We start from the raw sequence: 12,377 nt of genomic DNA, 5'->3' as shown, positions 1-12,377 counted from the left end.
TGCGTACTAAACCTGGGTTCTTACCTAAGGTAGTCACTAACAGGAATATCAATCAGGAGATTGTTGTTCCATCCTTGTGCCCAAATCCTTCTTCGAGGAAGGAACGTCTTTTGCACAATCTGGATGTAGTTCGTGCCTTTAAATTTTATTTACAGGCAACTAAAGATTTTCGACAAACGTCTTCCCTGTTTGTCGTTTACTCTGGTCAGAGGAGAGGTCAAAAAGCTTCTGCTACCTCTCTCTCTTTTTGGCTTCGTAGCATAATTCGTTTAGCTTATGAGACTGCTGGACAGCAGCCTCCTGAAAGAATTACAGCTCATTCCACTAGAGCTGTGGCTTCCACTTGGGCCTTTAAGAAGAGGCCTCTGTTGAACAGATTTGCAAGGCTGCAACTTGGTCTTCGCTTCATACTTTTTCCAAATTTTACAAATTTGACACTTTTGCTTCCTCGGAGGCTATTTTTGGGAGAAAGGTTCTTCAGGCAGTGGTTCCTTCTGTATAAAGAGCCTGCCTATCCCTCCCGTCATCCGTGTACTTTTGCTTTGGTATTGGTATCCCACAAGTAATGATGACCCGTGGACTGATCACACTTAACAGAAGAAAACATAATTTATGCTTACCTGATAAATTCCTTTCTTCTGTAGTGTGATCAGTCCACGGCCCGCCCTGTTTTTTAAGGCAGGTAAATATTTTTTAAATTATACTCCAGTCACCACTACACCCTTGGCTTCTCCTTTCTCGTTGGTCCTTGGTCGAATGACTGGAGGTGACGTAGAGGGGAGGAGCTATATAGCAACTCTGCTGGGTGAATCCTCTTGCACTTCCTGTAGGGGAGCAGTTAATATCCCACAAGTAATGATGACCCGTGGACTGATCACACTACAGAAGAAAGGAATTTATCAGGTAAGCATAAATTATGTTATATTTAACTACTCTCTCCTACAACATCCTAGCTTGTTGAGAGTTGCAAGAGAATGACTGGCTATGACAGTTAGGGGAGGAGCTATATTACAGCTCTGCTGTGGGTGTCCTCTTGCAACTTCCTGTTGGGAATGAGAATATCCCACAAGTAATGGATGATCCGTGGACTGGATACACCTTACAAGAGAAATTATTTTCTTTCTTTGGCATGGAGAATCCACGACCCGTCCTTAATTTGATTTAAGAAGGCTTTTTTTGTATAAACCTCAGGCACCTCTATACCCTTGTGCCATCTTCTTTTCCATTTTCCTTCGGCCGAATGACTGGGGATTGTGGGTAAGGGAAGTGACACTTAACAGTTCTGCTGGGGTGCACTTTGCCTCCTCCTGCTGGCCAGGAGTTGAATTCCCACTAGTAATTAGAATGGATTTGTAGACTCTCCATGCCAATGGGAAAGAAATTTACATTTCCATGCCAAGGAAAGAAAATAATTTATCATGTAAGCATACATTTTGTTATTTATTTAATTAAACCATAAAAAGATAAGAGAATGGCACACAAATACATTAAATATACTAATTATGTGATTGGCTGATCCTCTGAATTGAGTCCCTTATACTTCAGGCTCTTGTTGATGTTGGGGACAAACCTGTATCTTTTGTTGGATCAAGACAGTGGATCGGCTCAGTTGAAGTTCAACTTGTACTCAACCATCTGCTTAGCGTTACATCAAAAATAATGTTTGTTAGGTGAGTATTTTTGTAGTCAACCTTCTTGATTGTATATAAATATGCATTATAAAACCTGGCAATGGACTGCACTCTGACTGGACTGGGTGCTCATTCCATGTCCTGGGCAGCCATCTCAGCACCCTGGCAGCGCATTATCTGACACAGACAGCTTACACCAGAGCAGGCTGTGGGCAAAATCCACTACGGAAAAACAAAAACAAGCTTGCAAAAGAAATAGTTAGCAACACATGCTAAAAGCATAAATAGGATTTCATTTGACTTATGCTTGCTTCATTCTTATTATTCAGACAGAGGGAGAGACCCTCCTTATCAATCTACTACAACTAAAACCATTGTTTTGCATTGGCATCTGAACATTGACTTAAATGTCCTTTTGCTCTTGTTTGAGGGTGTATAAAAGTGAAAGCTGAAAAGCATTTACTTGTGCCTGATAAACTGACACTTTTATATCCTTTAGGGCCATAATTGTTGAAAAATGACATGCTCTAATCTGTTTCTGCCTGTGATTTTATTACTATCGACCCTCCTCTTCTGTGTGTTTATCCCCACAAAGGGATTAAACACACAGTAAAAGTGCCACTCGGGCCTAGTGGTGCACTGCTTGTCCCGAGGGGAACCAGCTTCTGATCCAATCAGCAGTGCTAGTTTCACATCTGATTCACGTGACTAGCGCTGCTGATTGGATCCAGCGGCATGTTCTGCTCTGGACCAGCAGCGCACCGCGAGTCTCAAGTGGCACTTCTACTGTGTATTTAACACGTTTGCATATTTAGACGTGTGTGTGTGTGTGTATATATATATATGTGTGTATATATATGTGTGTATATATATGTGTGTATATATATATATATATATATATATATGTATGTGTGTATATGTGTGTGTATGTATCTATGTTAATCCCTTTGCATGTCTGTTTTTCTAACACCTGAGACCTCATATCTTTAAGCCTTTTATAACTTTTTTGTGCAATATTTTATTTAATAATTTTTGTTAGATGGTGTTATGTGTGTAACTGTAGTTTGTAATGTATTTTGATGTGTTTCACGAAACATTTAACCAGAGCTCTGAGGGCGCGATATTCCAACAGCCTTTAACTTCAATTGCGCTCAAGTGATCACATTTACTTTCAACTTGTAATGTGAGCACAACACCAGACGCATACAAACAGCTGGGATAAACCCATTTTCGCTTGCGCATAACGTTTAGAGTGCCACTCATAATCTGGCCCTTTCTGTTTATGCACTTGTCTTATGGAAACTGAGTGATACCAACAGTATCTAATATATTTACTCATCAGGCGTAGACTCTCATACTACCAAATAGTGAGATTTTAACTCCTTAGCACTGTGGTGTAGTATCCTGTTTTCTGCTGCCATCTTGTGGTACTTTGAAGGAGCTGCTAGGACTCACAAAAGCAGTATTATTTACTGAAGTGACACCTTTAATGCTGTAATCACACTAATACACTGCTCTGGGAGCAACGCAAGACACTCTGTGATCCATCCAGCCTCTATTAGCTGTTTCTGTCTGATAAAGCGGTATGCTTGTTTGAGTAACAGACTGCTCATGTGCTATTTTATTATACCATCCGTCCACTGGTCTCTCTCTTATCCTCTCTATTAAAGTCAATAAATATTTCAGTTTGCTTTCTCCTCATTCTACAACCACAATGTCAACAAAACAAAAACAGACAGACAAACAGAGGCATCTGGTGGAAATTCACTAGGATTCCCCCTCCTACAGACAAGGATCCTGGTCAGGAATCATCTCAGCCCCTACTGATGGAGCTGTGCTGCAGGCGTGCAGAGCCAAAAAAGAACTTCCCTTTGAAGGTCACAAACTACTTCTTTTCCAGGACTTCTTGGCAGAAATTGGCTGTAAGAGAAAAAACGTTGCACCATTCTGCACTAAACTCTACAATCATTACAGAAAAGTCTCCTTGCTTTATCCTGCAAAGTTGCGGCTAGTAACTCCTGCAGGCTCTTCATTTTTCCTCAACACCCAATCACTCTTTTTTTTGTCCTATTATTATTATTATTATTATTATTCCATTATTATTTGTTGTGTATGTTGAAGGGGAAGTAGGGATATTGCTACTCATTTGGTTAATCTGCTAATTTCTTGTGTGTTAATAATATCGGTTATTTGTAGAGCGCCAGGCAGATTATATAGTTTCATAATAAATGCAAATATTACAACACTTGTACATACATAATTATTGAAACTTCAATATAACAGCTGAAGAGCCAATGCACATATAGCACTGTATAAATGTAATACAATGAACACATGGTTTACACATTGCCTGCATATCACAGGAAGTGGTCAACCTCAGATTTTATATTTATTTTTTTCAAGTCATTTAATCCCCACATTTCTTAAAACTGTAAGGAAAAGGTATCCCCAACTAAAAAATAGAGGTCACCCTTGGGCCTCAAAACTTACATTTTAGAAAACAGGGGAAATGAGAATTCTATTTAATAGCATATGTATTATGCCACATAAAGAGAGAATTCCAATTTAAATCTAAACTATTATGAGAAAAAAGTAAGAGCTCGTATAACATCTGGGAGGAGAACCCTAACCTACTATAAATGGTGGAGCAAACATTATAATGCAAATAAGAACAGGCAACCTCCAATTTTAAGAACCTTATCTCCAGAACTGGTAATATGCTAACAGGCTTAGGACACTTGTATATTAGTACTGAGGTACACTCATCTATACAATCCCAATGGCAATTAAATTAGGACAGAAATCATAATTACTAATGCCAGTCATGTTTCATAGTTTACCAGTTAAGTGACTGACACTGACTTCTGAGTAGTAATATTAGTTTATAATGGACCTAAAAAAAATACTTCTACCGCCCAGGACACTTAGAACCATAGCATAAAATATGTTATGACCTTTCACATTATAATACTTTGTGATCATGATATAAAAAATAACTAATTTAATTACAGTATACTGTCTTGGCTGTTGACAGCATATTTTCCAGCACTATATCAAGAGAAGTGAGATTATAGTAATCAAATGAGAACAAATAACAAGGTCATTACAATACAGGTAAAATTACCGCTATGGTTATAATGTAAAATGACTGAGCTCACTATGAGGTATGGAGCATAACGAGTTAAAAACAGTTAATAAAATAATGTCTGGTATATGCTTAAATTATAATGTTCAAAAGCTTCTTTTTGGAATAGGCACCATAAAGTGAAATCAATAATAATTGGGTATCGCTAAAAGTCTGCTCTTTCTTAGTTAACACAGTAAAACATATAAGCACTAGTCTCTCACACAAAAAAGGGTTAACTACAGCAACTTTGTCAGATAGTTAGAGAACATATGAATTATAAAACCATAACCTCAAATAGAGGGATATAGGCTCTAAGCTTCACAAAGGCTATCAAGAATATTATGGTAAAATAAGAGCTTCAGAATTTGTATCAGTTACAGCCTGATATATGTAATATAAACAGATCTCACTGACCATATAATTAGCTTGTCAATTTTATAAGTTCCCTCTTTGTTTCAGGAAGCAGAATCAGGAGATACATTCAAAAATATAAAGGGTTAAACAGTACACCACATAAGTACTAGAGCCTGAATAAGACAGCACTAATAATATAAACTAATGCTATAATTACTCAGATAAATTGTGAGCTATGTATGTAAGACCAAATAGGTGGGAATGTGTGATAGTGAGTAAAGAATCTGAGTAATCTGTGTCGACAATTTGACTGGCTTTTGGAATAGTAAAAGAAACGAATATGTTCATATATCAAAAAACATAATGGGGCCTATTTATCAAGCCGTCAACTTACTTGCATTCGACGGCACCAATACGCTCGCCTAACATCGCTGCCGTGGACCTGAATATGCTCTCCAAAGTTACTAAAAAAGCTGTCAAAAAGCCGCACACCAAGTACGGGGCGATGAGCAGCAGACTGTTGTTAACTAACAGTCATTGATCTCTCTGCTCTTTGGCTTTTGCCCAGCTTTATTGGTATACTGTCACTAAACACCCACACTATACTATACTGTTTTACTCCTAAACCGCAGCTCCTGGAGCCCACCACAACTCGAATAAAGTTATTAACCCCTAAACCGCCGCTCCCAGACCCCGCCGCAACGAAATAACCCGCTCTACGCCGGAAGGATGAAGATAGAAGATGCCGTCTGGAGGACCACTTCTGCCCATCTGGAGGACCACTTCTGCCTATTTTGATAGGGCTATTAGATTAGGTGTAATTAGTTTAAAACATAATTTATGCTTACCTGATAAATTTATTTCTCTTGTAGTGTATCCAGTCCACGGATCATCCATTACTTATGGGATATTAACTCCTCCCCAACAGGAAGTGCAAGAGGATTCACCCAGCAGAGCTGCTATATAGCTCCTCCCCTAACTGCCATTACCAGTCATTCGACCGAAAACATGCAGAGAAAGGAAAACCATAGGGTACAGTGGTGACTGTAGTTTAATGGAAAAATTACCTGCCTTAAAGTGACAGGGCGGGCCGTGGACTGGATACACTACAAGAGAAATAAATTTATCAGGTAAGCATAAATTATGTTTTCTCTTGTTAAGTGTATCCAGTCCACGGATCATCCATTACTTATGGGATACCAATACCAAAGCTAAAGTACACGGATGACGGGAGGGACAGGCAGGCTCTTTATACGGAAGGAACCACTGCCTGAAGAACCTTTCTCCCAAAAACAGCCTCCGAAGAAGCAAAAGTGTCAAATTTGTAAAATTTGGAAAAAGTATGAAGAGAAGACCAAGTTGCAGCCTTGCAAATCTGTTCAACAGAAGCCTCATTCTTAAAGGCCCAAGTGGAAGCCACAGCTCTAGTAGAATGTGCTGTAATTCTTTCAGGAGGCTGCTGTCCAGCAGTCTCATAGGCTAACCGTATTATGCTACGAAGCCAAAAGGAGAGAGAGGTAGCCGAAGCTTTTTGACCTCTCCTCTGACCAGAATAAACGACAAACAGGGAAGACGTTTGTCGAAAATCCTTAGTTGCCTGTAGATAAAATTTCAGGGCACGGACTACATCTAGATTGTGTAGCAGACGTTCCTTTTTCGAAGAAGGATTAGGACACAAAGATGTAACCACAATCTCTTGATTGATATTCCTGTTAGTGACCACCTTAGGTAGGAACCCAGGTTTAGTACGCAGAACTACCTTGTCTGAATGAAAAATCAGATAAGGAGAATCACAATGTAAGGCAGATAACTCAGAGACTCTTCGAGCCGAGGAAATCGCCATTAAAAACAGAACTTTCCAAGATAACAACTTGATATCAATGGAATGAAGGGGTTCAAACGGAACCCCCTGTAAAACATTAAGAACTAAGTTCAAACTCCATGGTGGAGCAACAGTTTTAAACACAGGCTTGATCCTAGCTAAAGCCTGACAAAAAGCTTGAACGTCCGGAACTTCTGACAGACGTTTGTGTAAAAGAATGGACAGAGCTGAAATCTGTCCCTTTAAGGAACTAGCGGATAAACCCTTTTCTAAACCTTCTTGTAGAAAAGACAATATCCTCGGAATCCTAACCTTACTCCATGAGTAACTCTTGGATTCGCACCAATATAAGTATTTGCGCCATATCTTATGGTAAATCTTTCTGGTAACAGGCTTCCTAGCCTGTATTAAGGTATCAATAACTGACTCAGAAAAACCACGTTTTGATAAAATCAAGCGTTCAATTTCCAAGCAGTCAGCTTCAGAGAAATTAGATTTTGATGTTTGAAGGGACCCTGGATCAGAAGGTCCTGTTTCAGAGGTAGCGACCAAGGTGGACAGGATGACATGTCCACTAGATCTGCATACCAAGTCCTGCGTGGCCATGCAGGCGCTATTAGAATCACTGATGCTCTCTCCTGTTTGATTCTGGCAATCAATCGAGGAAGCATCGGGAAGGGTGGAAACACATAAGCCATCCCGAAGGTCCAAGGTGCTGTCAAAGCATCTATCAGAACCGCTCCCGGATCCCTGGATCTGGACCCGTAACGAGGAAGCTTGGCGTTCTGTTGAGACGCCATGAGATCTATCTCTGGTTTGCCCCAACGTCGAAGTATTTGGGCAAAGACCTCCGGATGAAGTTCCCACTCCCCCGGATGAAAAGTCTGACGACTTAAGAAATCCGCCTCCCAGTTCTCCACTCCCGGGATGTGGATTGCTGACAGGTGGCAAGAGTGAGACTCTGCCCAGCAAATTATCTTTGATACTTCCATCATTGCTAGGGAGCTTCTTGTCCCTCCCTGATGGTTAATGTAAGCTACAGTCGTGATGTTGTCCGACTGAAACCTGATGAACCCCCGAGTTTTTAACTGGGGCCAAGCCAGAAGGGCATTGAGAACTTCTCTCAATTCCAGAATGTTTATTGGTAGGAGACTCTCCTCCTGATTCCATTGTCCCTGAGCCTTCAGAGAATTCCAGACAGCGCCCCAACCTAGTAGGCTGGCGTCTGTTGTTACAATTGTCCAGTCCGGCCTGCTGAATGGCATCCCCCTGGACAGATGTGGCCGAGAAAGCCACCATAGAAGAGAATTTCTGGTCTCTTGATCCAGATTCAGAGTAGGGGACAAGTCTGAGTAATCCCCATTCCACTGACTTAGCATGCACAATTGCAGCGGTCTGAGATGTAGATGCAAAGGGTACTATGTCCATTGCTGCTACCATTAAGCCGATCACCTCCATGCATTGAGCTACTGACGGGTGTTGAATGGAATGAAGGACACGGCATGCATTTTGAAGCTTTGTTAACCTGTCTTCTGTCAGGTAAATCTTCATTTCTACAGAATCTATAAGAGTCCCCAAGAAGGGAACTCTTGTGAGTGGAAAGAGAGAACTCTTCTTTTCGTTCACCTTCCATCCATGCGACCTTAGAAATGCCAGTACTAACTCTGTATGAGACTTGGCAGTTTGAAAGCTTGAAGCTTGTATCAGAATGTCGTCTAGGTACGGAGCTACCGCAATTCCTCGCGGTCTTAGTACCGCCAGAAGAGCACCCAGAACCTTTGTGAAGATTCTCGGAGCCGTAGCCAATCCGAATGGAAGAGCTACAAACTGGTAATGCCTGTCTAGAAAGGCAAACCTTAGATACCGGTAATGATCTTTGTGAATCGGTATGTGAAGGTAAGCATCCTTTAAATCCACTGTGGTCATGTACTGACCCTTTTGGATCATGGGTAAAATTGTCCGAATAGTTTCCATTTTGAACGATGGAACTCTTAGGAATTTGTTTAGGATCTTTAAATCCAAGATTGGCCTGAAAGTTCCCTCTTTTTTGGGAACCACAAACAGATTTGAGTAAAACCCTTGTCCTTGTTCCGACCGCGGAACCGGATGGATCACTCCCATTAATAAAAGATCTTGTACGCAGCGTAGAAACGCCTCTTTCTTTATTTGGTTTGTTGACAACCTTGACAGATGAAATCTCCCTCTTGGGGGAGAGAATTTGAAGTCTAGAAGGTATCCCTGAGATATGATCTCTAACGCCCAGAAATCCTGGACATCTCTTGCCCAAGCCTGGGCGAAGAGAGAAAGTCTGCCCCCCACTAGATCCGTTCCCGGATCGGGGGCCCTCGATTCATGCTGTCTTAGGGGCAGCAGCAGGTTTCCTGGCCTGCTTGCCCTTGTTCCAGGACTGGTTAGGTCTCCAGCCTTGTCTGTAGCGAGCAACAGCTCCTTCCTGTTTTGGTGCAGAGGAAGTTGATGCTGCTCCTGCTTTGAAATTACGAAAGGAACGAAAATTAGACTGTCTAGCCTTAGGTTTGGCTCTGTCTTGAGGCAGGGCATGGCCTTTACCTCCTGTAATGTCAGCGATAATTTCTTTCAACCCGGGCCCGAATAAGGTCTGCCCTTTGAAAGGTATATTAAGCAATTTAGATTTAGAAGTAACGTCAGCTGACCAGGATTTTAGCCACAGTGCTCTGCGTGCCTGAATGGCGAATCCGGAATTCTTAGCCGTAAGTTTAGTTAAATGTACTACGGCATCTGAAATAAATGAGTTAGCTAACTTAAGGGCTTTAAGCTTGTGTGTAATCTCATCTAATGGAGCTGATTCAAGTGTCTCTTCCAGAGACTCAAACCAAAATGCTGCTGCAGCCGTGACAGGCGCAATGCATGCAAGAGGTTGCAATATAAAACCTTGTTGAACAAACATTTTCTTAAGGTAACCCTCTAACTTTTTATCCATTGGATCTGAAAAGGCACAGCTATCCTCCACCGGGATAGTGGTACGCTTAGCTAAAGTAGAAACTGCTCCCTCCACCTTAGGGACCGTTTGCCATAAGTCCCGTGTGGTGGCGTCTATTGGAAACATCTTTCTAAATATCGGAGGGGGTGAGAACGGCACACGGGTCTATCCCACTCCTTAGTAACAATTTCAGTAAGTCTCTTAGGTATAGGAAAAACGTCAGTACTCGCCGGTACCGCAAAATATTTATCCAACCTACACATTTTCTCTGGTATTGCAACTGTGTTACAATCATTCAGAGCCGCTAACACCTCCCCTAGTAATACACGGAGGTTTTCCAGCTTAAATTTAAAATTTGAAATATCTGAATCCAGTTTGTTTGGATCAGAACCGTCACCCGCAGAATGAAGCTCTCCGTCCTCATGTTCTGCAAATTGTGACGCAGTGTCTGACATGGCCCTAATATTATCAGCGCACTCTGTTCTCACCCCAGAGTGATCACGCTTACCTCTTAGTTCTGGTAATTTAGCCAAAACTTCAGTCATAACAGTAGCCATATCCTGTAATGTGATTTGTAATGGCCGCCCAGATGTACTCGGCGCTACAATATCACGCACCTCCCGAGCGGGAGATGCAGGTACTGACACGTGAGGCGAGTTAGTCGGCATAACTCTCCCCTCGTTGTTTGGTGAAATATGTTCAATTTGTACAGATTGACTTTTATTTAAAGTAGCATCAATACAGTTAGTACATAAATTTCTATTGGGCTCCACTTTGGCTTTAGCACATATAGCACAGATATCTTCCTCTGAATCAGACATGTTTAACACACTAGCAAATAAACTAGCAACTTGGAAATACTTTTCAAGTAATTTACTATAATATGAAAACGTACTGTGCCTATAAGAAGCACAGAAAAAGTTATGACAGTTGAAAATTAATAAACTGAAAAGTTATAGCATCAAATCTTTGTAAAAAACACAATTTTAGCAAAGGATTGCTCCCATTAGCAAAGGATAACTAACCCTGATAGCAGAAAAAAAAAAAAAAATACAGAAATAAACGTTTTTTTATCACAGTCAACTACAATCTCACAGCTCTGCTGTGAGTGATTACCTCCCTCAAAACAAGTTTTGAAGACCCCTGAGTTCTGTAGAGATGAACCGGATCATGCAGGGAAGACAATAAACTTCTGACTGAATTTTTTGATGCGTAGCAAAAGCACCAAAAAAGGCCCCTCCCCCTCACACATAACAGTGAGAGAGATCAGTAAACTGTCATAAATTAAATAAAACGACTGCCAAGTGGAAAAAAATAGTGCCCAAAACATTTTTTCACCCAGTACCTCAGAAAATTAAACGATTTTACATGCCAGCAAAAAACGTTTAACATTAATAAATTGAGTGTTATTAAAAAGCCTGTTGCTAGTCCCTGCAAATTAGGCTAAAGTTTTATGCATACAGTATAATTCCAGTGAAGTGCCATTCCCCAGAATACTGAAGTGTAAAATATACATACATGACAGCCTGATACCAGTTGCTGCTACTGCATTTAAGGCTGAGTTTACATTATATCGGTATGGCAGGATTTTCTCATCAATTCCATTGTCAGAAAATAATAAGCTGCTACATACCTCTTTGCAGATTAATCTGCCCGCTGTCCCCTGATCTGAAGTTTACCTCTCCTCAGATGGCCGAGAAACAGCAATATGATCTTAACTACTCCGGCTAAAATCATAGAAAAACTCAGGTAGATTCTTCTTCAAATTCTACCAGAGAAGGAATAACACACTCCGGTGCTATTATAAAATAACAAACTTTTGATTGAAGGTATGAAACTAAGTATAATCACCACAGTCCTCTCACACATCCTATCTATTCGTTGGGTGCAAGAGAATGACTGGTAATGGAAGTTAGGGGAGGAGCTATATAGCAGCTCTGCTGGGTGAATCCTCTTGCACTTCCTGTTGGGGAGGAGTTAATATCCCATAAGTAATGGATGATCCGTGGACTGGATACACTTAACAAGAGAAATATCTTGTAATTTGTTTTTTATTTTCTGTAATTTAGTGTTTTTTGTACTTTAGCTAATTTAATTTATTTAATTGTTGTTAATTTATTTAATTGTAGTGTAGTGTTAGGTGTTAGTGTAACTTAGGTTAGGTTTTATTTTACAGGCACTTTTGTATTTATTTTAGCTAGGAAGTTATTAAATAGTTAATAACTATTTACTAACTATTCTACCTAGTTAAAATAAATACAAACTTGCCTGTAAAATAAAAATAAACCCTAAGCTAGCTACAATGTAACTATTAGTATTAGTATTTAGTTTTAAATAGGAATAATTTAGTTAATAATATAAATTTTTATTTAGATTTATTTAAATAATATTTAGGTTAGGGGGTGTTAGGGTTAGACTTAGGTTTAGGGGTTAATACATTTAGAATAGTGGCGGCGACGTTGGAGCGGCAGATTAGGGGTTAAT

The 12,377-nt window shown here is 40.3% G+C and overlaps 1 protein-coding gene across 1 annotated transcript in view; it reads left to right on the top strand.

Annotated features, from left to right (window-relative positions):
- The window catches only part of UFSP2 (UFM1 specific peptidase 2), a 139,507-nt gene that overhangs the window by 73,291 nt on the left and 53,839 nt on the right, over window positions 1-12,377 (top strand). Inside the window, exon 9 of the mRNA XM_053703885.1 lies at window positions 1,546-1,670. Within this exon, the coding sequence (XP_053559860.1) occupies window positions 1,546-1,670 (125 nt within the window). The remainder of the gene's footprint in view (window positions 1-1,545; window positions 1,671-12,377) is intronic.

Source organism: Bombina bombina, chromosome 2 (assembly GCF_027579735.1).
Source record: "Bombina bombina isolate aBomBom1 chromosome 2, aBomBom1.pri, whole genome shotgun sequence".
Taxonomy (NCBI): domain Eukaryota; kingdom Metazoa; phylum Chordata; class Amphibia; order Anura; family Bombinatoridae; genus Bombina; species Bombina bombina.
Note: the sequence above shows the minus strand (reverse complement) of the source record. Positions and strands in the feature narration are given on the sequence as shown.